Raw genomic sequence first — 26,697 nt, forward strand, 5'->3', positions numbered from 1 at the left:
TACAGTTTTCATGCACTTCTTTAATATATCAGTTTTTCATATTCACAACAAATACATTAAGCTCTTTCTCCTTATGATACAACCTTAAATATTTTTACACTCCACCATTTTTTCTTAGAAGTCTGCCTATCAAAATGTCCTTTAATCTTTATCACTTTATTTTGAACATTGTGTAATTTGTTACATTAGTCTCCATGCCTCCTAGCAAACTGACAATATTTCTTTTGTACAACTATTTACAGGTGGAAAAAAAAAAGAAAAAACTAAACAGAACTAAGTTTTACATAATGATTCTCAGTTGGCGGGAATTGTTGGGTTTAAGGTGCAGGCAGAGAGGATGGGGAGGGAATGTTTAAAAAAGGAAAATGGAGGTTAAAGTAAAGAAAGTCTGAATAAGGAGGAGCAGTGGTGGCAGGCTAGGGGAGAGATCAGAGGTGGGTGGAGCCTCTGTGATGGAACTCAGTGCGTGCTCCTGTAGATTCTATGAAGCTTTAGCAGATATACATTGGTGATAATATTGTCACAGAAAATAGAACTCTCAGTGGAAACACATAAAGCACTCTGACAGACATTACAGTTTTGCTTCCACAGGTTCAGTCACGCGAGCAAACAGACAACAGTTACTGCTATCTGCATGTACAGCTCTGTGGTGATGCTCCTCCCTGTGGAAGAGGATAAAGGCCATGTGCTATGTCTTGTGAGGCTGACCTCAATTTTAAATCACTCTTGTATCCCATTCTCCTCCTAAGTAGATGTTGTTCTGACCTTTAAATTTTCCATGAGCCGACTATCTCTGGACCTTTGGGTTTGTGTGGGTTAAAAGGTTGGCCTTGAGAGTCCATTCTTCATACTGGAAACAATGTTTACCGAGATCAAAAAAAGTGAGGACAAGGAAGTAAGCCTAAAGCCAAGATTGCTTTGGCAACTGCAGTATGCAGTTAAGCATGAACTGTCAAGGTTAACTTTTAGGATTACACTGTGGAGAATGGACAGTGTTAGACAGACAACAGACGATACCTAAATCATCCAAACTTTGAACAATTCCACTTCCAACTGTGTAATCTCAGACCATAACACACACGGCCTTGGGTTTAGATTGTTTTCGTCAACCACCTTTAGAAGTATCTCTCCAGATAGTTTCGGCTTCATGTCCAACTTTGCAAATATACGTCAACACATGCCCCACTAAGACTTAGGTCCACAGAGTTCAGTTGTTCCAAGTGTTAAATAACCTTCAAGTCAACGGCAGTAGATTACAGTCAGCTTAAGATTCACAATTATGGAATTCTTCTGGATAAACATGCTGCCCATGGACTAATTCATCAGAAGAACTTAGCATTAGTCCTTCTGAAGTCAGCACATGGACCTGTTCAATGCACAGTGCACCAAAAAAAAAAAAAAAAAAATAATAATATCCATCTACCACCGCCGCTGGACTGGACCTGACTGATGACAGTGAAAGGATAAAAAAAAACCTCACTCACTGTTGGCTACTTCTTCTCACATTATTTAAAGATATTTTTTTTTCCCTCACACAAAAACTGAATTTGAGAATACTACTAAATAAAGTCCGATCAAGAGTGGAGAAGTGTGCGGGACATTGTACTCTGCTGAAAGTAAAACTCACAGATATTACCTATCAGCCCAGACACAGAAATCTCAGAAACATATAAGAAGTGAGAAAACAGTTGGAGTAATTAGAGTTATTTTTACCATTATATTGTTGGGTGACAAACTGTGTTCTACCATCAATTCTTAAAGATGAAGTCATTATTTTGTCCAATACATGCTGGCAAATACGACCAAGGCAAGCTGGTGGAAACAAGAATGTGAACCAACCATCCATGATGTATATATTCAGGGCAAGCATTGATGTTTTAAAAGTTCATTCTCCCAATTAATCTGCCAACATTTCCCTGTCTTTTTGCGTCTTTTCGACAACAAAAAACATAGGAACATAGTTCTTCTCAGAATTCAGATGCCAATATTAGAATAATCCCAATCACGGTCATAATCAAGTATTCAGTGAGACAAAGTAGCAGTGATGCAGTATACAGCCAGCCAGATGAAACCCTGCTTAAACCAGCAGATACCAATCTCAAGGACTTCATTCTTTCTTTTCACTACTCACACCTGAGCTATAACATTTGGTACGAGGAGAATATAAATAACTCAAAAAGGCAATCTTCTTAGTATTCAGAAGATCAGCATCAGGTGGGTGAAAATAAGCAACAGCAAAAAAATTAAGCACGTCATGTAAAGATGTGCACAATCAGTTTGTTTCTCACAACAAATTCTCTCAGTAACAGAAATTACAGGAGGACTGGCCGATGTAATAACGTAATATGACTGTCCTAAATCGGGTCTAGCAGGCTCCACTAGTTTCCAGTCTTTGTGCTAATCTATTTTAGTCTCTGCTCCGTCTCAGTCCTACACACTCAAAGCTAGGACTGATATGTATAATAACAAGTAATGATGTGAACGGGTTGCCTGGGGTTACAATAGAAAGAAATACGATCCTTGATGATTGAAAACAAATGGGTTTGCCAACTGTGTGCTCTATCTCTACAATATCAGGCCAACAGTGTCATTCTCTCTGACAGCTCTCATCACTGTAGATAGTGACACACCAGCTGCTGAAAACTTTGTCAGAGACAGTCCTTGCAGCTGAACCTATCTCCACAAAATATTCTTAGTCCAGCCCCTGCAGATGACACATTCACTGGAAGTTGAACGCTGAGTCATCTGCTACATATGTCACAAAAACAAAAAAGGCAAGTTGCTCATTTGCTTCAATCCATCTCTACAAAGTGCAAGTACGCAAGTCACAAAGACTAAAACAAATGTAAAAAGAAAGACTGATAGTTTCAAATAAAGCAATTCTGAAATAAATCCATAAAACAAACAAAAAATCACATAAATAAGTAAATATCTGCAGGCCTGCCTGTACAGAAAAAGGCAAATGACACTGATTATGAAATAAAAAGAACCTATAAAAAGAGCCTACAACCCTTTACAAGCTGGAATGAAAAAAGGTGTGTACAGAGAGAGTAAAGGTGATTGAACAAACATTTCCAGAATTCCAAAACTAACAGAACTCTGCAAAAGATCGCAGTCTCTTCAGCAGGTAGTGCTGCAGCCCATTGGTCAGCAGCTGCAACAAGTAAGGTCCCTGTTGTAAGGAGTGCAATTTTAAAGCAATATGATACAAAAAAAAAGAGAGAGAGAGAGAAAGGAATGACAACATGCACTTGGTGTAAAAAATCTGGGGAAAATAGTTAGAAGCAAAGGAAAAGCCTTGTGAAGAAGCTGCGTAATACCTTGGAAGTTCAGAGAAGCCAAAGAGTACTATACAACGTGGAAACACTGGGCAGCAGCTTTGCTTAACAGTATAGGAAACATCTTTGTGTCTTTCCTCCCTATGAACATCAGAAAATACTACACTTTTCTATGGAGACCGCAAGGAGAGAACGGCTTTTGTGGCTTTCACATAAATGTGAAATCCTTATAAAGTTGGGCTGAGCTCTTTAAGCAGAAAAAAAATCCTTCGCATGTAACTTCCATCGAACAAATTAATTAGTTCTCTCTCAAAGAATAGCTCCTTTTGTCGGTGGAAAAGTGCAGGCTGTAGAACCGTATAGAATCTGCTCAAAGAACGCTTCCCTGGCTTTAACATGAAAGGTTGGAATTTTCTCTGTTAGTAGATAAAGAGCTCCTTCTTCACAGATCTTGGAGACAAACAAGGCAACGTACAGTATTTTGCAGAATCTATTTTGGGTGAGAAAAACATAAAAAGGCCCTTTATGGCCGGGAAGAAAACTCTTCTAACATGTGTGTCATCTCTTTAAAGAATGGCACGGGACAAAACAGCTCAGCATTCCTAGCAACTGCTAGCTATAGTCTGAAACATGAGAAACAAATGAAAAAAAAAAAGAAAGAAAAAAAAAATAGACCCATCTTTCAAGTCATCTTACTTCGGGGTTAACCCCTGCTGAGTGACGGTCAGCTCATCCTGGGGACGGGCTAACGCCTGGCCTTTCATCAACAGACGGATGGGAGGACCCTTTCTTCTTCCACTATCCCCGTTCTGCCGTCATTCAAAGTGCATTTCAGCGGCCTGGCGGATGACCTATCCTTTCCTCATCCACACAGGAAATGACGGGACGAGTTGCACGCAAAGTTTCGGCTTCTCTTCTCACGGTCATCTCCTCTTTATTTTGCCTTCAACTGTTCCCTGCAGAAGGTGAGTAGGTCCGCGGAACCATCTCCTCCTCAAAACCATTTCAGGTATGGATAGCTTTGTGTCTTGTTTTGTTGCTTTTTTTTTAAACTTCATGTGCAATTGTTGTTTAGTTTGTTTTCCTAATTCAGTTTTGTCTGCTGCTGTGGCTGTTTGCTTGCTGTTGAAAGGACTCCAGTGAGGCTGCCTTCTTCAGGGTGACAGAGGAAGAAAACAGCATATTCTTCAAGACAATTGTTTTCAGTTTTATTTTCAGTAATGAATGAATCCACCGCAGGAACACGTGACTTTTGAGAAGTGACGAGGGATGGACTGGTGTGGATCTGCAGCACTTACTTAAATGCAGAAAACTCCCCTGAAAAGTTATGAAGAGAAGATTAGTTTGTGGATCAGTCATAGCAGTGTCAACTGTATAAGCTAGATATTTGTTTCTTTTTTTTTTATTACTATTTAAGTTCACCTCAATGAGAGGCAAAAAATGCCATTGGGACACTGAATTATGGTATTTACCCAGACATCAGCTGAGTGTGCTGGACTATAATCAGATATTATGCAGTGATGATGAACATTTGAGTTAGAGCAGCTTTCTATTTAACAGCAAGGGAAGATGGTCTTTTTCCGTTCTCCTTTTTGAACTACGGTGGCCAAGGTTTCCACCATGTTCTAGATTAAAATCAGTTATTAAACATCCTGTACTAAAGTGAAGTCCACACATGTCCTGCTAAGAAAGATGTTTGCAAAGCATCAGTGTAAGCTCACCGTAGCCACCAGCCTGGATTGGGGTTTTAGGTGAGGCGCAAGCATATAAACTGAAGTCCTCCGTCTGAAAGCCGGCCCGGTTTAACGAAGGCTCTGAGGCGCTGCGGTGAATTTTGGGTAATGAGCGAGCCAGCAGCTCAATCGATGCTAGGATCTAAAGGAACACACAACGCAGCCATGGGGTCATTAGTCAGTTATTAGTTACCTCAAAACAAATAGCGTTCAACAAATCCATTAATGTGCAAGTAACTGCTTCAGTTCAGCTGCTTATTTAACAACGTAAACCTCTGAGGCCATCTGGTGGCAAGGACAAGCAACTCCCACTGATTAAAATTTGTGAGGTTAAAATAGACCTCAAATATTAATGTTAGGAAGTTAACCGTTACCAGCACATGGGCAATGTTGACTTTGTTGATTTGGAAATATGTAATGAGAATGAATCAGTTGCCAAAATAAACCAGCCACTATCTAAATCAGTGTGAGGATGGGCATAGTTAAAGAATAGTTTAAAGTCACTGACCATAAATCAAGATTAGTTTTATTGTTGAACAAATGTATAGTGTGTTTGCATGCGTGTGATGGAGCATTGTCCTAGTGCAGTAGAGTTCTTCCAGCATCACCACCTGAAGGAAACATCTCCCAGAAATCAGCAGAAGATTTGGTAGTTCATTTTCAGTCCCTCTTCAACTCACAAAATTAAGTCCTACTAGCTAGCAAACGAGTACTCCTCCTTCACCCAGCTTAAACCTAATGCTACATACATTGACAATGTACCCTGTGCCACAGTCTTGGCCGTAGCCTGGCATGCACCTCCCCAGAAATGAAACTATGGCTGTAATTGGTCTGAAATGCATTTCTTTGTTCACGTGACTTAGCAACTAGTCAAGAACAGTTCTGCTGCGATTTTAGTGAAAGTAACTGGTAATCCACCCTGACCAGTCACCGACTAGTATTTCGGTGGCGTTTTTACATAATACGGACAAACCAGGGCACTGGTATAAATGCTTTTGACAGCGTAATTCCCTAAATTCTAATGAAGTAGTGCCCTTCTATGCCTGTCTGTTAGTGATCCAACGAAAGGCCCATCCATCCAGCTTATCTAGTGTTATGGACATTTCCTCTGTCCATAGAACCTGTGAAATGTTACTTTACCGTGGCTATAAATTGGACACTCTTTGCAGTTCTGGGATATGGTTCCTAGTAGCTTTATATTTAATTTAGTCTTTCTAAGCTAATATGTGCTTTCTTTCAATGCTAATTTGCAACAAATTGCCTGATAGTCGTGCAATTGCCATTTTTGATTTTTTGATTTTTAAAGGAATTTATTGTCAACACAACCTCCTTCATTACGCAAATACATCAGAATCACCTAAAAATGACTAAACCCAATATATTTATCTTACTTTGCCACACATCGTTTTTATGATATCATAATTTATTAATTGGATTTTACTCCTGTGAAGTTGAGAGGGCTCCATGCATCAATAATTTCATTGTTGGTAATGATGCTGCATTGCAGAGTAACATTTCAAAGTAACATTTGTAGTCAATAAAAAAATCTTAAATCTTGAATATAGCATCTTGAAATTGTGCAGTGCAGTCATTCAGGCGTGGTAGTGCCTGCCTATATACAACTTTCATGATGCTTGTTGTGTATATAGGCAGGCACCACGCCATCTGTCATCTCCCAGAGATAAGTAAAAAAGGTGTCTGCATTTATTTCTTACCTGAGGGAAAAGAGGTCGCTCCTCTCTCTTTTTCTTCAGACAGTCAGCCATCAATCTCTTCATGGCCTTTGGACAGTTGCTGCGCACCTTGCTGAGGTCAGGAGACAGGTAACCTCGACCCACCATGAATATGATCTATGGGAACAAAAGGTACTAGTCATGATATCTGTCTAAACTGGACTGATAATGGACCTCAAACAATGATGTTAGAAGGTAATCTGTTACCAGTACAGTGGGGATGTTTGCTTTGCGAGTTTGTAAGAATGTACTGAGAGTGATCAATATCAAAACAATATCAGTTTTGATATATTTTATTTTGACAGAAATTGCCAAACATTCTTAGTATTTGTATTTCAAGATCCTCTGTCATGTTATCAAAAAGACCCAGCAACAGCTCTTCTTCTGAAAACGCAAAGGAAGAACAAACTCCCTCCACCTCTGCTGAAGAACTTTTACCACTGCTCCACAGATAGCGTGCTAACCTATGTATGTACAGTGTGGTATGCCAGCTGCAAAAAAATAAAAATAAAAATGAAACAGTTGTCTTTACCTCATTACTATGCCTTCTCACCTGGTCTCTGTTGTTGATGTTGGAGTACGGCAGCGCTCCCGACATGAGCTCGTACAGAACAATGCCAAAGGCATAGACGTCTGACTGGAAGCTGTAGGGATTCTTGTCCTGCAGCCGGATCACCTCTGGAGCCTGACAGAACAAAGGTATACTCTTGCAGTTAACACTAGGGATGGGTATCACTACAGTTTTATCCAATACCAGTGCCAAACCGATACTTGGCACCAGAATGGTGCCAGAGCTTAAAGAAAAATGCTGCCTTTTTATTTTTAAGGCATTTTGTGACATAACGCAGAGTTCAACACAGGTTTAACAGAATTTTAATTTAAATAATATAAATACAACTAAGACTAAGAAATAAATTAACCAATATAAAATAAAATTCACAACCAACTGTCATAATTATCACAATAAAAACAGTGGTATGGGGTCTTGCAGGCTGTTAAAGACGGTAAATTTCTTGGCGTTTTAGAAATTACTATGCATCATCACATGTTTAATGAAATTCGAGGTGTTGCTCCCTTGCCAGTTTTGCCTTTGAGCACTTGCTGCAGGTTACGATGCTGAGTCTGCATCTTTTGAGGTGAAGAACAGCCAAACTTGACTGTTTTGAATTACCCCAGCCTTGCAATGGATGCATACTTGTCCATGCAAGAAAATATGGCGTGACGTCACATGTAGCAACAGCACAGCTATAGTCTGGTTACTACTGTCAATACCGGTGCCATTATGGTATAGAGTATCGGTACCCATCCCTAGTTAACACACATGTCTCTTTAAAATTAAGTAATTTAAAGTAAGTCAGTGTCATGCGAAAAAAATAGAGGAAATATAAAAACAAGTGAATGAAGATGTGATGGGTTTCCTGTTTGAGGGGAACACTGACCATCCATAGTATAGAGCCAGAGAGTTGTTCAAACTGGTGGGAACCACTCCAGCGGGACTTGACTGTGGCCAGCCCAAAATCACCAATCTTCACTGTCAGATCCTCGTGGAGGAAAATATCTGAAGAAAGAAGAGGTCAAAGAAATGTTCTCTTCTCTGACAAGGAACAGACTTTGGTCAAAGGTTTAAGCCAGTAAAATGTGTCCAAAGGATACTGTTGCTCTTCAGATCTCTGTGGATGATGGATTTGGCGTGCAGGTAACTGTAGACCAAAGAAAAAAGTTATTAGACTGTCCAAACACCTGATTAAATGAATGCTTTTGTGTTGGAGGAACTCACTCCATTCCCTGAGCTGTCTGCCGAGCAATGTCAATCAGTTTGATCATCTCAAACTTGGTCTCAATGATGTGCAGGTGGTGGTACAGACTGGAGCCCTCACACCACTGGGTCACAATGGCCAGTTGGGGCTTGGTTGTATAGCCCATAAAGAGTAGGATGTTCACGTGACGCGTTTTCCTAGTACAAAGAGAAACTCAAACAAATTACAGAACAGCAGACATTTTATAGACATTTGACAAAGCAGGACTGGACGATAAACGAGGAGAGGCCAGAAGTTACCTGAGGACACCCACTTCATTCTTGAAGGCCTGAAGCTGTTGTGGTGTGGGAGCAGTGACGTTCAGCATCTTCACTGCCACATCACCTGCAGGCAGAGGAAGTACAGGCCGATTAGGAAAATGTGCACATTTGAGAGAAGTAACCAGATGAATCCCAGAAAATGTCTCAGAGGAAGTCAGTTACTCAGCCCTACTGAAACACCACTAAACTGTCTGCTTTATATTTCAAACAATAAATGATAATGCGATAAAAACAATCATTTAAGATAAGAGAATCCTTTAATATATCCCACAGTGGGATTACTATTATAATGAACCTTATTCTTTGCCTACCCATTTTAAGCCAAGATAGTCTGACCATGTCTATAATTAATCCGTTATTATAATCCATGAAAAAAAAGAAGTTCATGTCTCACATTCAGGCCAAAATAAAGATGCCTTAGGATTTTAGTCCTGGTTGAGCCACACTTATAAATTTTATATATTTTTTTTATTTGAAATTGTGCCAATTATAGTTACATTTGTCTCAATCTCTTTTTGAAACCTAGAGTCTGAGATGGACCACAGCAAGCACAAAGGAGATGATGATAGTCAAAATAACCAACAGTGTTTCTGTGGCAGCTTGATTCCTAGTAAACCATTTCCTTAAAACTAAGTGTAACATTAGTCTTACCATGCCACTTTCCCTTGTAGACAGTTCCAAAGGATCCAGAGCCTATTCTCTGACCCAAAGTGATCTGACCCTCTGGTATTTCCCAGTCGTCACTGGAGTCCCTTCTTCCCAGAGTTTTCTGTTCAAGAGGACATTCAGTCAGCTTGAGCACACAGAAAGTCACAGCACAACTTTAGCTGTGACAGTCTCTCACCATTTTATTGCGGTCCTCAGACGAGGATGACGACTTGCGCTCCCTCTGTTGGCACGGCGACTTCTGTGGGATCTTGACATTGGTCAGAGAGCCAGGCAGAGAGGCAGGGGGAGTGGCTGACAGCCCTGTCGTTGAGCCTGGAGAGGAAAAGAAACAGTAAAAGAAGATAGGTGAGGAGCATGGGTGATACAGGTCAAACAGAAGATGAGAGAAAGCACGGGAAGAAAGAAAAAGGTCTGGGAGAGGACAGGAACTGAGGCTTCTGTATCAATTGTGTGTTTGGTAACATGCATGGGAGAGGAGAGGTGAGCTCAGTGGGATGGCAATTAATGTTCGGATGTCAAGTCTATCATTGGTTTGTGAAGTATTTATGTCAAGATCACAAAGCACATTATGATGTTTGAGTATTTCAACAGAGATGATTCAGTAACAGCTTTCCTATTTTGAGCCAAATAAAAAATACAAAAAAACAACAACAACTTGATTTTAGTTTCAAATATATTTCAAATAACATGCTTGAGCACCCACAGCAAGAGTCCCATTAAATAGGGAGATTTAGAACAGAAAAATTAATCATTCCCAATAATTTGTACCAGGCCTGAAGAATTGTTAATTTCTAGAGAATAAAATGTAGCTGCAATTATAATTCTAACTTGTTAACAATGTTTTAACAGGTTGTTTTTGCTATTTTAGCTCGATTGACCTTTTCTTTTCCTTTCCACATGTACCTGCTAACCCAGTCTGCCCGTACTACAGGGTTTCTTATACAGCGTTAATATTATGGCAGCCCGCCAGGGTCTAATTTGCTCTGCCATGGTCCGCTGACAAATCAGAAATATCTTTGTAATGTGAAGCATGTAATGTGACGATACTGACAACGTTTAAACCATGGAGATTGACAATTATTAAAAGAGAGTTAGTCAGAACTATGACTTCAGAGTTAACCATGTACTATAAATTTTTTTTATTCACCGATACTTTAATCTTACACAAAGTTGTCCATAGAATGCCACATCTTAACCACATTAAGTTTAGTTTTCCTGTATATGAACTGGACAGACATTTGTCGTTAAACACAATGTGCGCGTTATTACAGTAATTTAAAGACTAACTGTATGTTAAGACATTTCATATACTGTAGTTTTTAATAGTTTAGATAACATCATAGTAGACAGTGGAATTAACAACAATGTTAGCCCCTCAGGGTCTGACAACATTCTGTGGGAAACACTGTAGTATTTACATTTAACCGAAGACTTCTATACTATCCATGTGGCAACATGTCTTGATTGAAAATGATGTAACAAAATCAACCATCAAAATTTTCTAAATCACAAAAAAAATTACTATTAGATTATTTTTCCTAAATTATTCAGTCAAAAATGCTTTTTGCAGCCAAGTAAAATGGATTCACCTTTCACTGTAGTTAACAGCTAATGAACAAATGACCATTATTGGAAATGAAACGACCATCCATAGAATAAGTAGTGTCGGATTAAAGTAAAGGTGACATAAGATAATCATTTATTTATCCTACAGTGGGGAAATGTGCAGTGCTGCAGTAGTAGTAGTAGTAGTAGATCTTTAACTCGTGAGGTGTCACAGAGAGAGAACATGACACAAAGGCAAAGGAGAAAAAAGTGGGGGACACACAGTGAATGTGACACATGGCACTGAGGTTGGTGTGTTGGTGTGTGTGTGTCTGTGTGCCTGTGTGTGCGTGGGGAGGGGGGTGGGGGGTGAAGGACACAGCAACACACAGAAGCCTAACTACCTCGGAAAACAGGCTCGGGCTCAAAATCAAACACTATGTCATTGGGGTAGGAGTATAGGAGGGGGCTTGAGGTCCGTGTTCGGTGCTTCCTCAAGCAGCGGGCGGGGTGGGTCGAGGGGGCTGCAGGGCAAAGAGAGACAGACAGACCATCACTGCTACTCACCCTGCCCCTCTCTAACCAGCTAACTATGGCTACAGTCAGTGAGGGTGTCTGCAGTACTCACACTGCCAAATTAACTTTAACATACTATACTGTGCAAAGGATGAGACTTGCTAAGGAACAGTGCTCACATCAAATGCTGATTTGATGTAGTTTTAAAAACATAAGCTGATAAGTAAAAACTAATCCTTCGGTCCACTTTAAGTTAAAGCCCCGAATTACTCCACTATAGTATGTGTATATTTCAATATCAGCAGTCTACTTCAGTAAATTAGTGTGTCACGCACCTATACTGTAGATTTGAGACTAAATGAAGTCCAGTAAGGACGTTCTCAAAAAATGAATAAATAAATAAATAAAACCCGCCGGAACCCTGTTTCTGGACCTCCCTACTTTACGCAAACAACCAATCATCTTTACATCACGGAGACCACAATGAGCCCCTATTTTAGTTCTGATTTAATTTAATCGAAAGATTTAATCGTCACACACACACACACACACAACAGTTAATTATCTAAATGTGTTTCGTCCTAAGTGCACGAGCTTGATTTGGCAGAGCAGAGAGACAAAAAAAACAAAAAACAAACCCACATATAGGGAGGATTGTCAGCTACTAATCTCAGTTACTGGTCGGATGCAGGACTACACCAAACTTCTAAGATCTGAGCTTCAAACACACACAAAAGACCAAGACCACAGAGACGCGGGATGGTGGAAAAAAAGTCAGAATGAGACTGAAATCTGATACTTTCATTCTTACCTCCGTCTGACCTCTGTAAGCTCTGATCTCGAATTAAGTCCTGAAACCAAGAAGAAAAATATAATATAAACACTAACATAATACATTTGTCAACAAAACACCATGTAAACAGTCATGCGTTTGCCTTAGGTGTCACTAACCGAGGAGTATTTAAACTGGCAGAATACGTTTTAATGACTCGAAAAAGCGCTGTGAAAAAAGAAACAAGAGATGTTCTGCTTTTTCAAATGTATCTAGTTTGAACAAATGAAAACAAAAAAAAAAAGGAATTGTGTTCCTTGGGAGAATGTAACAAATTAACCTTCATGATATGTTTTGCTGTAGAACTAATGTTCAGTTTATTCAGTGACAAAAAGATTTCTTGTGCCGTCATTGTGAGACATTTTGGAGAGGGAGTCAACAGCCTTACCTTTACATAAAAAGTGCACTGAGTTTTAACAGGGCAGAGGCTGTGAACAATACACTATCTAATGTCCATGTTCAAACTTATACGTGCAAACATTTGTTTTAGACTTTACTGCTTTTTTAAAGCTTAGTTTGCTGCTTTATTGTGGATGAAAGACTAAGCCAATTTAAAAAAGTGTGGATGTAGTTTAAGATGATTAACTGACAGCCCTATATAAAAGCTTAAAGAAAGTCAATACTGTTAGCTGGTTGTCCAGACTCACTCACATCAATGTTGACAGGCTCAATGGTGTTGATATGGACATTGGGGGCGGAGGACGAACGATCGCGCTGGCCAAACTGGTTGCGGTGGTCCTCCTCATTGGGCCGGAAACTGGGTGGGATGGGTATGGACTTGGATGGGGACACAGTGGTGTGGCATATAGACCTGGAAAGTATGTAGTGTAAATGCATTCAGATTTACCCAGTAAATACACAAATATAGAAGCTGTTGACTCCCTATGCTGTTTTGTTAGAAAAATACAGGAGGGTACACTGAGGAGGGCGACGGTGGAGGACTCACCCAGTTGATTCGGATGGGGGCAGTGATGGACAGGCCTCGGACACAGGGGTCGTTCCCTCTGAGGAGACCTCCTCCTGGGTGAAGGGATGATGCTCGAAGAACTTGGACACAAGCAACAAGCTGTAGAACACACATTGTCAAGGTTAAATGTTTGTTTTTTATAAATGATTACTCCACCATTCTAAACACAGATGGATTGTAGCCTAGTAGTTTAATAAACTAATGTACGCTACCTTCGCCACAAACCTTTAAGGCATCATGATCAAATAAAGCAAGCACACCAAATACTGTCAGCAAACAAAGGGACGCTCTAACACGAGAAGCAGCATTCTGACTGATTGCATTGTCAGAGTACAGCTCACACTGCTGCTTCGCTTTTGGCCAGCGTTTATAGCGCTGTTAACCCTTTCCTGGTGTAAAATTGTGCTTTCCTCTCACATTTCATAGACATGTATTTTAGGTTCACTGGAAGTTCTAGATTGAAAAAGGAACCGCTTCTTGCAGTCCTACTTTCAGGAATCTGTGCCATCAGTAATGGTAATGGCTGATTTCAAGCACTCTTACAACATTCAAATCCAAATATAATCACTTGGACAGTTGTATTTAAACAATACATCATTGTACAGTAGAAGAGTATGTTCACTGGGTCCCTCTTGTGTTGTACTTACTCTAGCTGGTCATAGTTGACACACATGAGAGGGACCTCTGTGCTGCAGCGCTGGTGGAACTTATAGCCACAGGTCTGACAGCGGAAACCCTGGAACAAGAGCTTTCTGCAGAAGTCGCAGAAGGCCAGTGTGAAGAAGGTCTTCCTCACCTGTCAACCAAACACATACGCTCAGGACTAAGTGAGTGTCATGCGAGTCGTGATTGAAGTTTTGTCTAATTGTACTTACAAAGTTGTGTGTGGTGAGAGGCACATTCTCCAAAACTTCTACATGCAACTCCTCTCCCGTCAGCCAGGAGATGTCTGTGTCCCAACCAATAGGCTTCTTCTCCCTGAAACGAGAGTGGAGATTATAAGAAGCTGCTCAAACCTCATACTGCTGCTGGTTTAACCAACTCACTAAAAGCTGTGAAAACCTAATGATGGTAAACAGCATCATCCTACTATAGGTCATATACACTGCTGTGCAAAAGTTTTAAGCAGGTGTGGAAAAAATGTTGGAAACTGAGAATGCTTTCAAACATGTTAAGTGTTATTAGATTATTTTCATCAATTAACAAAATGCAGTGAATGAAAAGAAAAAATCTAAATCAAATCGATATGTGGTGTGACCACCCCCCTTTGATTTCAAGACACCATCTAATTCTTCCACTTACACACAGTTTCTGAAGGAACTTGGCTGGTAGGTTGTTCCAAACACCTTGGAGAACTAACCACTGATCTTCTGTGGATGTAGGCTTCCTCAAATCCTATAGGTCTTAATGACCTTGACTGTATGTTTGGGGTCTTTGTCATGCTGCAGAATAAATTTGGGACCATCATACGCCTCCCTGATGGTATAACATGATGGATAAATATCTGTCTGTATTTCTCAGCATTGAGGACACCATTAATCCTGACTTAATCCCTAACTCCATTTGCAGAAATGCAGCCCCAATCTAGCAAGAAACCTCCACCATGCTTCACTGTTGCCTGCAGACACTCATTATTGTAGCGCTCTCCAGCCCTTTGGCGAAGAAACTGCCTTCTGCTACAACCAAATATTTCAAATTTTGACTCATCATTCCAGATCACTTGATTGCCATTTGTCTGCACCCAGTTCCTATGTTTTCATTCATAGTTGAGTCTCTTGGCCTTGTTTCCATGTCAGAGGGATGGATTTTTGACTGCAACACTTCCATGAAGACCACTTCTGGCCAGACTGAATGAATGATGTACTCTGTGTTGGTCAGCATCAGAAATCTTCACTTCTCCTTCTACTAAATTCAAAGGGAAAGAAGCTTGATGTGTTTTTCATCTGCTGCACTAAGTTTCCTTGGTCGACTACTGCGTCTATGATCCTACAAAATCCCTGACTTCGTGAAAGTGACAAATATTGACTTAGTGACTTAGACTTTTTTTTTGCTTGCTCACTTTCCATTTTGTAAACTGATAAAAATAAACAAAAACATTATTTATATTTCTGAAAGCATTCTTAGTTAGCATTGTTTTTAAACGTAGGCACAGTACTGTATATACCTTTACTAATTTTTGATTGTAGTTATTGATTTAACTGCTCATAATTTAAATACCTGATATTCTGATTTTATGAGAAGTGTTACTGGCCTCAGGGCTAGGGGTACCTGGGCCAGTAGCTATTTTGCTTCACAGTCCTGGATGACTGTGGAGCAGTGAGGAATTAGACAAGTTTGTCAATATGTGTCCAGCTCAGTCGCCATTTTATTCTGACGTGAAATGAAACAATACATTTCACTAAAATTCACTGTATTCAATTTCAGTCATTGCTCAAATATGTTCTGTATCAAAAACAACAGAAAAATAAAATGATATGCCCTTTAACATCATTTCTTATAGTGCGTTCAATTCTCACTCAAAGATAAAATTATACTCCAGTCAAATAATGCACACTTCACGTTCACAGTATTGTTAGCTGTTCCTCTGACTGTCACATAAGTGACTTCAATTACCAGTACGTGAGTGTTTAATGAACTTCTATCTAATGAGACACTTTAACAAAAGTCAGTGTCGAAATGTACGAAAGTGAACAATAAAACAATAATACCTGCATTTCTCTTCTCTCTAGAAACGACTTCAGTCTATTTACATGACCAACATGACCTGATGGCCGCCATTACAAAACTACGGTGCCATTAATACTCTTCCGCGGTCATTTCATCCATACCTTGTGAACTCACAACTAATATTTTCCCTGACATGTACCTATTATCTTAAAAAAAAGGAACGTAACATACACAAACAGTCACTTTACGCTGTTGCCTCTTAGTAATTGCGAGACAAGTTTGTCAATATGTGTCCAGCTCAGTCGCCATTTTATTCTGACGTGACCTGACCGATGCGGCTGAGCTGGGTGTCCCCCACTGAACCAGACATTATGGCGACACCTAGTGTCACAAAAAATCATACCATTTAAATGAAATTAAATGAAATGTAGAATGTTTATACTGTAACTTTTTAAGATTTTTTTCGAAAAAATAAGGGGGGTGTCAACATTTAGTTTGTTTTTAATAGAGGTCATTTTCCAACCCTCTACCTAAGCTTTCATACATTTGTCCATAGAACTGAATGTACAAGAACTGATGTGCCACACAGACTGCTGTTCTTTGTTGTTAAATCCAATATCCACGTTATTACGGTATTTAAAGACTGATACCAAATGTGTGATCTTACTTTATGTGCAGACTTTTCACACAATGTATGAATGCTCTTTCCTAATGAAAAGACAATATGGAAGTGCTCGTCTTTTCTGGCAATTGTTTAAAATAGCGCAAATGTGTTTCATTCTGTTTGACTTGAATTGCATATGCAATAGGATGTTAGCTGGGTAAATGTTCCATCAGTGGACAGAACGCTGTGTCCTCTGTGTATCTTTGGTATGTTCACATCTGAACGTTGTACTGGCTACTGGAACACTCATGGCACACATCATAGGCCACCAGGTTTGAACAGTACCTACTATATATGTTTGATGGGATACCATCATCATTTGTGAGGTCAGTTCAGAGTGGGTCCTGAGATTGGCTACTTTTTAAACTAAAATGTATGTGTTATTCGTCACACTTAGTGGACTCTTTAAAAGTCTTACAAAAGATCCTGGTCTCCTCTGCCCAGTGAAATATGTTAATGGGACACTTACCCATCCTGTATCCTGTAGACTGCACAGCACTCTGGAATGAGTCCTCGCATCATTAGAGCTTTCTTCAGAGAGTCTCTTACAGTCATTCCACAGCGGGCCGGGACCTGAACAGAGCACAATACCACTCATTTACTTCAGCTCCAAGACTCCAACATGTAAAGTTAGTGATCTATAAAACACTTTTATTCACTCTGAACTACAATGAAAAACAGGTTTCTATTTTGTTTTGATTCTGATTGCCAAATTACCATCACACTTAAAAAACAAAAATGCACACTGCAAACTGGCCTGTGAGGCCTGTATTAGTCTTTTTGTGTCTCAACGGCATAACCTGCTAGATTTCTGATATCTTCCGAAGATGCCAATATTAGCATTTGACATACATCGCAACATTACATTTACTGACACGCTTACGAAATTTTAGTGCGGCACCTTATTGGTCCTAAACTCATAGTGCATAACAAACATCATCATAAAAAAATACCTACAGGCACAAAAAGAACAATGAGTTCTACAATAGACAGGCCCTGGAAAAACTGTGTGAAAGTGTATTGAGGAGAACTGGGGCTCTTTTCAAAATAAAGAGCACTCAATCCATTTTTGATTTAGGTGTTTTACCTTTGACATCATTTTGTATAAAGTTAATTGATTAATATAAAGTCTTCATTTGTTTAGTTTTGTTTATGACCTTATCCTACCTTTTATGATTCTGAACTGATTTATTAACTTCAACTAAATTAAGTAGTTAATAATGTTATGTTTTTTGGAACAAAAAAAAGAAATAGAATTTGAAATTATGAAACGATAAAGTGTAGGCTAGCATCAGTCACATTGTAATATTCTTATATACTTTATGCAGTATGAATTTTTATTCCAAATTAGGCATGCATCACTATTTAGATCAAACAGCGGTTAAAAGACATTGGTGCCACAGTTAGAAGAAATAAGTTAAAGGTATAGAATTCAAATTAACCACTCCCAACCAGACTGTATAAAGATGGATGACAGAACTGCTCCTCAAAAGTAAATCCAAAGCAAGTAGAGCTCCCCCTGGTGACTGGCTGCAGTATAGGTCATAAGCTCCACCCCCTCCATGTTGGGCCAAACTAAAACATTAAAATACAAGTCAAATTTTTTTTCAAGGATGGTTTCTGTCATTTTAGGTAGATCCTGTTTATGTATTTGATGCTACATAAACAGGATCTAACATCGCGATGACTACAAGCTGCCATGCCAACTGCTCCATGAAGCACTCTCATAGGACCGTGAGAGTTGGAAAAAACTAAATATAAATTATTATTAATTAAAATTAAAACATTAAGTCTGACAGAAGTGTGGACTGGTAATCGATAACGTGGCTCTGTGTGACTCCAATCAGACAGTACTGCGCAGACTCTGACTTCAAATTCGTAAGATGATGCAGCACATATCCCCGGGAAAAAAAGCATCAGTGGAGTGATGTTCAGAATTATAAACACCCTATGCTCCTAATGTAACCATTGCCATTGCACCATATAAGGCACGCATTTGAATATTGTGACCTTACATGGAAATTGACTCTTAAAGTGATTGGATCAATTTCCGAATTAAAATAAATGCTTTTCTTATGATCTTTGACAATGAAAATAAAATAAGGCTTTAAAATGTTATCTAAATACAGTATATCTCCTCATTAGACATACCACTGTTCTTTGTTTGTTGGGCAGGAAGACCCTGACGATGGGCTTCTGGGGGGAGCGAGGGTTTGCCCGACCAGTGTCAGTAGGGGTCTGCAGGACAGCCAAGGTGTTGGGGGCAGAAGAAAAGGTCTGGGCTCCTCCAATGACCCCGCAACCTCCCATCTTGACTTCCAGAAGGGCTGGCATGGGAGAAGGAGAACAGGAGAAATCTGCACTGTTGCCCATAGCCTCCAGCAGCTGCTGTTCCCTCTGCTGCAGGGCATCCAGTTTACTGGTGTACTCCTCATATGCCTGGAAGGGATGAGAAACAAGACAGCACTGACTCAAGAGCCTCATCGACTCCAGTGAGGGAGGGTTTAGTTTAGTGAAGTTAGATTTACTAAAATAAAACAATTCTTACCTCTAAATATATGGAGGGAGGGTTGTGTTCTCCGCCAAACTTGTCCAGAAGAGCCTCCAAGTGTTCTTGTGTCAACTTTATCATCTGTTTGATGTTCCAGATCTACAGGGAAATGTTTTTGAGTGTTAGCATAGCGCTCTCATTCCATTAATGAACAACAGTTTGTACATCTATGAAATGACCTGGTCTCCCCTGGTCATTGGAAGTACTGCCATAACATTTTCAGAAGTGACACTTATGCAAAGGTCAGTCTACACCAAAGCACAAAATTCTGAACATGACTGAAAGACATAAATTGCAGTCAATTGCAACTTCATGTTGTTCATAACTTGGATATATAGAAAATGATCAGGAAGAAAACAAGAAGGGACCTACTGATGCGGTTTGCATGGGCATTCATTAAAAAAATAGAAAAAAAAAATAGACCCAACATACTTCAGTAGGAATAAATCATTATTTCTGCATGAGTAAAGAATTTGAGGAAATATTCTTATATTAGTGATATATTATATCGATGATTATACTGAAACTACTGCTATCAGTTAAATGAAGGTAAAAAACGCAGCCAGTTTATTAACTGATTTTTGTCCCTCGCAGTAGGAGATTCTTCCTTAAACTTTTTAAATGGCTAGCCAATTTTACAATTATTACTTTTTTATATAATCTGCCATTTACACTTGTTAAAATCCTCAATTAATCTCTGCCTATTCACATTTGTAACATGTACTATAAATGAGTGATGTACACTTGAATATGTTACCAAGCCATTAAACACTTACTGAGGCTAGACTAGAAAAATTAGAAAAATACTAGAAATTCATAGTGTTTTCATAGTTTTGAATCAATGAATGTGTAATTAATTAAGTCAACAAACAGATTAGATCCACCGAAGCGTAATGCAGACTCGAGAACTAGAGACATTTACAGGTCTTGTGGTTAAGTACCATTCACCTCCAGACATCAAATAACTTCCATGCAACTGCAGTATGTTACAGTACATATTGCCTGTCCATCATGACACCGACTAGTCATTGTCGCAACAGTGAACTATTGCGAAGTGAAACTATATTCTTGAACCCACGCAGATTTACCGATAATAGTTGTGCTGGATTTCATTCAAGCTTAAGTGTGCATTTTTATTTTATTGCAACCTAAGGTAATGTCACTCAAACACAAAGATGATATAAGGAAGGTGTTAGGATCTTTACTAAATAAATGGCACACTTCAGACAGACGAGTGCGGAGTTGGAGAAAGATACAGACAGGGAACAGAGAGGGAGACAGAGGAGAAAGTGTACAAGTGGAAATTAAATGAAAAGAAACCTCCAAATGTCACTAGTAAGGTCAGTTTTTGAAACTCCATATTTCTAAAACCCTGCGCAAAGCCATTGACCTGTATTTAACAATTACTCTAAAAAATAGTTTGAGGGCCATGCACAGGACTTTCCCCAGAAAAGCAACAAAATGAAAATGTGTTTGAAGATAAAACCGCAATGCAGGTTTGGCTTTTTGCTAACACATTTCACTCTGGCCAAGTAAAGCTATTCACCTAGCTGGTTTTGCTGGTTTAGCTTGGTTTAGCTTGGTTTTGCCCTTCTCCTCTCCAGTTTCGAAATGTTGACTATTACAGAAGTATGCTGCTGAGGCCATATACTAAAGAGAAGAGCCCAGACACACTTGTTAGGTTAATTGGTGATTCTAAATTGGCTGTAGGACTGCTTAAGATTGTAAATGTTTGTTACTGAATTTCCATTAAGTAATCAATAAAGCATCTATCTATATCTCTCTATGTCTTGTCACTTTGTGTTAGTCTTATGATACACTGGTGGCCTGAACAGGGTGTACCCCACCTCTTGCAAAATGCCAGCAGAGGTATAGATTCCCATGTCAGCAGGGTCCATCGCTACACAGCATCTTGGGTTCATCCTGATAGAGTTTAGCATTGACCATTACTTCCTAAGAGGTAGAAGAAATCGGGTGGCAGGGCAAGCATTACAGTCCAAAAAGTATCAGCACCCCAGACAAAGCTCAACCAGGTTCAAACCTGCCTACAGTCATTAGCTTTGAAGGCAGAAAAGAATATGAATGGGAAAAAGCCTCAGATCCTTTGACCCAAGTGGGCAACTATGAACACAGACATTGCCAGGCAGCTGCATGGGTCAGCAAGAAGATGCTGAGACTTAAAAGGTATACAAGGAAGCAGCTCAAGTCTTAGCAAGAAACTGAAAGACTTCAGGTAGGTGCCTCAAGAAACAGTAGAAGAAACTATTGAGGCACTACAGGGTGACATGAAGAAACACCTTACAACACTGCAAAGAAGAACGTGCTTGAGGAAGCAGCATCAGTACAGAGAACCAGGACTGTTTTCTACAGAGATCCTTGTAATTTTGTAAAAAAGACAGTTTGTCAAAGAGAAAACAGAGATTCTCAAAGCACCTCAAAGGGAAACTGTAGAGGAATGGGCTAAGTCCAATTAAGACATACACAGATGACATGATGGCAATCACAACAACTAAAGCCCGCACTAAAAGCCTGCTGGATAACATCAAGCTGATTTGGGGTTACTGTCACTTGAGTGCAATATTAACATACATTTGTGAATAACACTTAGCAAGACTTATGTAATCAATACTAAAGAAATGTGATGAGACAGTTGCTCGTTCACTGACTCTAGATGATCCAACAGAGGGTGAAAATCTGTATTTTCTACGAAAATAATTTGAAATGGGCAGGTCATCCTGTAATACTTATACACGACACGACCCTCTCTGTATTCATTTTTGACTTGATGCTGTCTCCAGGAAACTTTTCTAATCTTGAATGCAGAGCTCGGCGGCTGATGTTGTTGTTTAAATGCAGCTTTGCCTGGTTGTACTCAATGTATTAGTTTTTGAGTTTTTTTTTTTTTTGTAGGCATCAACTTGGCTTCTGGAGACTTGAACACTGTATTTTTTTAATTACAAAACAATGAATTGCTCAAAACTGAAAAAACATTTCTGAATTAATTAATATAAAATATACAGTTCTTGTGCCTTCAGAATTTACTACATCACAGAAATGACTAAAACATAAACATATTTTTCGTTAGCAGAACCCAATCAAATTAATGCAACAGAAATGTATCTGTGTATTTCTATAATCAACAAACTGAAAAAATATGACATATGTGAGTTGCAAAAGCAAGTACGCTTTTAGGATTATAATCATTTCAAGTCCAAATCAGAGTTCATCTGTCAAGAAGTGTTTTCACTATGATATTCTGGTGTCAATTTGATCTTCACAACACATGTTTGTGGGAGTATATGATGGCATGAACAAATTAGGTTTCTGAGGACCCCAGAAAAAGAAATGATGTTGCTCATCAGGTTGGAAAAACGTGACAGTTTGGAATCCACAAATCCACAGGCAGACAGATTTGAGACCATTATCCTCCATAGGTGTGGTAGACCAACAATGAGCTCACAAAGGGACCAGGATAACTTTTAAGCAGCCTTTCTTGCATTGGCTAGTGTTACTGTTCATGAATCCACCATCAGGAGAACACTGAACAATCATGGTGTGAAGTACAAAAATAATGCTCTCCAACAACATTCTGCCGGCCTGCAGTTTGCTCAACATTAGGTGGACAAGTCAGAAGACTATTGGAAAAGTGTTTTGTGGAAATTAGACCAAAGTGCAATTAAGTAAAATAAAGATGTAAATTAGGGATGTCAAGTTTTAGGCCAAAAAACATACAAAACAAAAAAAAAAATCAGAGCATTCCAGCCTCAGAACTCAGTCTATGAAACATGGGGATGGTAATGTCATCGTTCGGGCCCATTGTTAGATCAGGGCCAGGACAGGTTGTCCTCATTGATGGACCAATAACTCGGAATTGTGAAATCACAAAAGAAGATGTCAAGAACTCTGTCCATGTGATGAATCTTTCAGAAAAACTAGGTCATGCAGGAAGACAATAGCTGGGTCTACATGGAGCCAAATATTCCAATTACAATCGGTTTAGAAGCCCAAACTGATTAAAAATGCTTAATATATATATATATGTGTGTGTGTGTGTATATACATATAAATAAATAAACACTTCAGAATCAGGCCCAAACCAAATTAAATTTCATTCGGTTTCACAGGGCTTATCCCTTTTCCCAAACCGATCGAAAAGTCTTGTTTTTCATAACAACTCTGAAAGAACTTACATTATCGCACGCTTAAACAGCAGAAAAAATAGAAATACCGAACTGTTTAAAAAGGTCCATCAAAAATTCATTGAAGCCAGGACAGACTGAAAAAGGGGAACAAATTTGGAACCACTGGAAAACCTTGAAGACCGGTTACTATAAGGCTAAACAACACAATGGCAAAAGTGGATATGATCCCACCAACTTTCCGAATTCAGCTGTTGCTTGGATAATAAAAGTGCAACTACTATGCTGATGTTTTCATTGATCTGCGCATGTCACACATCTCTGAAACAGCTGTTCCAAATAAAAGTAGCGGTACATGTAAACATTACATCGAAATAGATCACCAAACACTTGACCTGAAAACTTAAATCGAAACGAATTCAATCGGAATGAGAAAAAGTCTCCATGTAAACCTGGCTACTGACCCCACAAGCACACAGGTCTCTTGATAAGAGAACGGCTAAAAAGGAACAAAATGCATGTTGTGAAGAGGCCAAGTCAATGTCTTGACCTTAATCCAATAGAAATGTTGTGGAAGGATATGAAGCAGGCAGTTCATGTGAGGAACTACCCCAGCATCTCAAGACTGAAGTGATTCTATACTGAGGAATGAGCCACAATTCCTCCAAGCTGTTGTTGTAATCAACACTTACTGGAAAGTTTAGTTGCTGTTACTATCGCACAAGAGGGATTGCGTTTAAAACATACAATCACAAGTATAACATTTCTCAAAAACTTTTAAGCACCACTGTAATTGTTCAAACCTTAATGGAACTAAAACCCTTAGCAGATATCTTAAAAAAGGGCGAAGTATTAGTAGTATTAGTACTAGTTTATGGGCTAAAAATGACAAAACCACTGGTATGGTCATTTAATATTTTTTGTCAAAGAGCAAAGCAATGTGGACACAAACACAGACTGTTTTCTTGTGGTCTGACACAGTTAACAGTAGAGGCTATCTCTTTGGATGTGCCTCTCCTGCTACTGAAGCAGGCGCAGCAGCAGCCGCAGGTCTGATGAAAAGCTTAAGCAAAGAGAGTGAGAAAAAGTACAGAGGAATTTTAAAAAACTGAATGTTTACTGAACAGGAAGGGTCAAACTAAAATATAGTATCAGTGAAAGATCAGATATGGGGATTCTGGAGCTTTGCCAACACTACAACTTGTGTTTTTACCTTTTTGTATTTTGCACTGCTGCTCAGATGCCAATTTGTACTTTGTCATCACAGTACGTGAACCTTGGAAAGTCACTGCACTGTTTTTTGTCCAGTTCTTATTTGTGACAAAGTGAGTGAGAGGACACCATTTGTCCATATTTTAAAGTCAATGCCGTATTACATTCTGACCAAAACATGGTTATGATTGGTTTAAGCCATAATCTAGATGCTGACTATCCCAGGTTCATCTGTGCTTTGGAGTACGTCTAATATTTTTGATTAGTCAAACATTTCTCTGTATTGAATTATTAATTTTGTTTAGTACCTGACAATTCATTCCTGTTTTTTCCTACCATAAATGCCCAATGACAAAATGACCTGTATTTAACCAGTGGATATCAGCTGTGACATCATGGGGGAAAACCATGTGTGAGGGGGAATGAAAAATTAAGAATATCTGGTTTTGCCCTTATAATACATGATAAAGGTGCTAAGTTCAGTTTAGAAACTGTCCTTTAAATGTGTTCATTGAGGCCCTTGTCTGTTTTCAGTAAGGGTATTATATATGATTTTGGTCCAGCAGATTGTTTTTTCTGCTAATGAAGGACCTTATAAAGGCAGATGCATTTTAGCCTTCAGTGGAGGAGAAATCAGTGTTACTGTGTACATGTGAGGTTAAGCAAAATTAAAATTTGTTTCTGCGAGCGTAGCTCTGGTTGAGTTAAGTCAAGGTAATTTGGATCTTAAAATGGAACTGGGATTACAGACGTGTGAGAGAAAAGGCTTGTAGAAGGAGATATTTGACATTTCATGTATGGAATAGAGAAAATGTGGACCTTTTTTGTTCATTGTGATCTAACATCTTATAAACTTCTGAAAAGTGTCCTGCTGTGTGGTTTAGGCTGCAGTTACTGTCCAGTAGAGAGGCCTCAGACCTGCACACTGGCAGCTAGGCTACATGGTCGCTGTGCATGAACTGATGAGGACACAGCCTGACCAAGTGTGTGTGTGTGTGTGTGTGTGTGTGTGTGTGTGTGTGTGTGTGTGTGGAGGTGGGCGGGTTATTGTAAATCCTGTAATGATAATAAAAACGTCCATGTGGCTAAATGCACCCCCACCAAAAAAAAATAAAATAAATAAATAAATAAAATCCCAAGCACGACTCCAGCTAGCCTCCACCTCCACCATCATCATCATGTCTGTCAGTGAGGTAAAGAGACTCGGTGAATTTGGTCAAAATTCAACTTGGCTACAGCAGAATCCGCCGCAAAGGCTTAGAAAGCGCTGTAATTGCGCGTCAATGTTGTGTCAACAACAATGTGTATGCGTGCGTGTGTGTGTGTTGTTGGCGCACCAGGCTGTAGCTGCAGTGAGCCTGGAAAATGAAGCAATGAGCGAGTGGAATAAGGCAGGCCCGAAATAAACACTGATTCCATCAAATAAAACCTTCCCCTTTATGCTCTGTAGCCGGTCGCGTTTTGTTGTCCAGTGGAAGTCGAGGCTCGTGAGCGGCCGCCGCTAAAAGGAATCGTTTATATTTAGTGCATCGTCTTGTCCCTTGCGCTGCAGCCACACGATCCGTATTACAGCCGGTGTTTCCTGAACATTTACATTCAATTACCTCCGTTCGGAGCCCGTGTCCCCTGCCTACCTCAGTCCCGTAAACTCCACCACCGTAGCGCTTACCTCCTCATCCTGTGGACCTCCGGGAATCCCCGGCGAGCAGGAGGAGTCCAGCCCGGCGGCCAGCTCCTCCAGGCCCCGCTCCCTGCCCGGCTCCCGCTCCGTGGTGTCACCGTTAAAGACGGGCGGTGGGGACTCGGCGCTGCTCAACGCCGCCATTTTAAACTGCGAGAAACTGAGTGGAAAATAATAGAGTGAAACGCAGGCTGGTGCTGAGGACAGGAGGGGGAGACAGAGATGCAGGACGGCGCGATGGAGCTCTCAAGCCTATGGAACTGACGGCGGCACTGTTAACCTGACAACTTATTATTAAGAGTCAACTCGAAGGGTTAAAACCATATTGAGTCTGTTTGTGTTATTATTGTCCTTCTTCTTCTTATTGTTGTTAGTCGAATATAGTTACTTGATTGAACTGTCTTCGACCAGTATGAGCTTAAAACATTATTTT

General features: G+C 39.6%; 1 protein-coding gene across 2 annotated transcripts; it reads right to left on the reverse strand.

Moving 5' to 3' along the window:
* braf (B-Raf proto-oncogene, serine/threonine kinase) lies at positions 1-26,697 on the reverse strand. 2 transcript variants are annotated; one of them, XM_047575356.1, is made up of 20 exons: positions 26,253-26,697; positions 19,230-19,331; positions 18,833-19,120; positions 17,151-17,254; positions 14,226-14,328; positions 13,998-14,146; positions 13,330-13,449; positions 13,035-13,194; positions 12,363-12,402; positions 11,440-11,559; positions 9,666-9,802; positions 9,473-9,590; positions 8,801-8,885; positions 8,522-8,698; positions 8,398-8,444; positions 8,184-8,302; positions 7,298-7,429; positions 6,727-6,861; positions 5,000-5,153; positions 1-4,595 (listed from the first exon to the last, which is right to left on the reverse strand). In XM_047575356.1, exons 1-20 carry the CDS (start codon positions 26,406-26,408, stop codon positions 4,573-4,575), a joined length of 2,469 nt encoding a protein of 822 aa, XP_047431312.1. In that variant the 5' UTR covers positions 26,409-26,697; the 3' UTR covers positions 1-4,572. The 2 variants fall into 2 exon arrangements, with proteins under 2 accessions (XP_047431312.1, XP_047431313.1); XM_047575357.1 differs by lacking the exon at positions 11,440-11,559 and having other exon boundaries at positions 26,253-26,694.

Source organism: Mugil cephalus, chromosome 22 (genome assembly GCF_022458985.1).
Source record: "Mugil cephalus isolate CIBA_MC_2020 chromosome 22, CIBA_Mcephalus_1.1, whole genome shotgun sequence".
NCBI lineage: Eukaryota > Metazoa > Chordata > Actinopteri > Mugiliformes > Mugilidae > Mugil > Mugil cephalus.

Excerpts from the sequence above, each read along its gene's own strand:
- braf (XM_047575356.1), bottom strand. The coding sequence starts at position 26,408 with ATGGCGGCGTTGAGCAGCGCCGAGTCCCCACCGCCCGTCTTTAACGGT. Across the intron at positions 8,886-9,472 it reads CTACAAGGGAAAGTGGCATG|GTGATGTGGCAGTGAAGATG; the intron begins GTAAGACTAATG and ends CTCTGCCTGCAG. Across the intron at positions 8,445-8,521 it reads CAGACAGCTCAGGGAATGGA|TTACCTGCACGCCAAATCCA; the intron begins GTGAGTTCCTCC and ends TTTGGTCTACAG.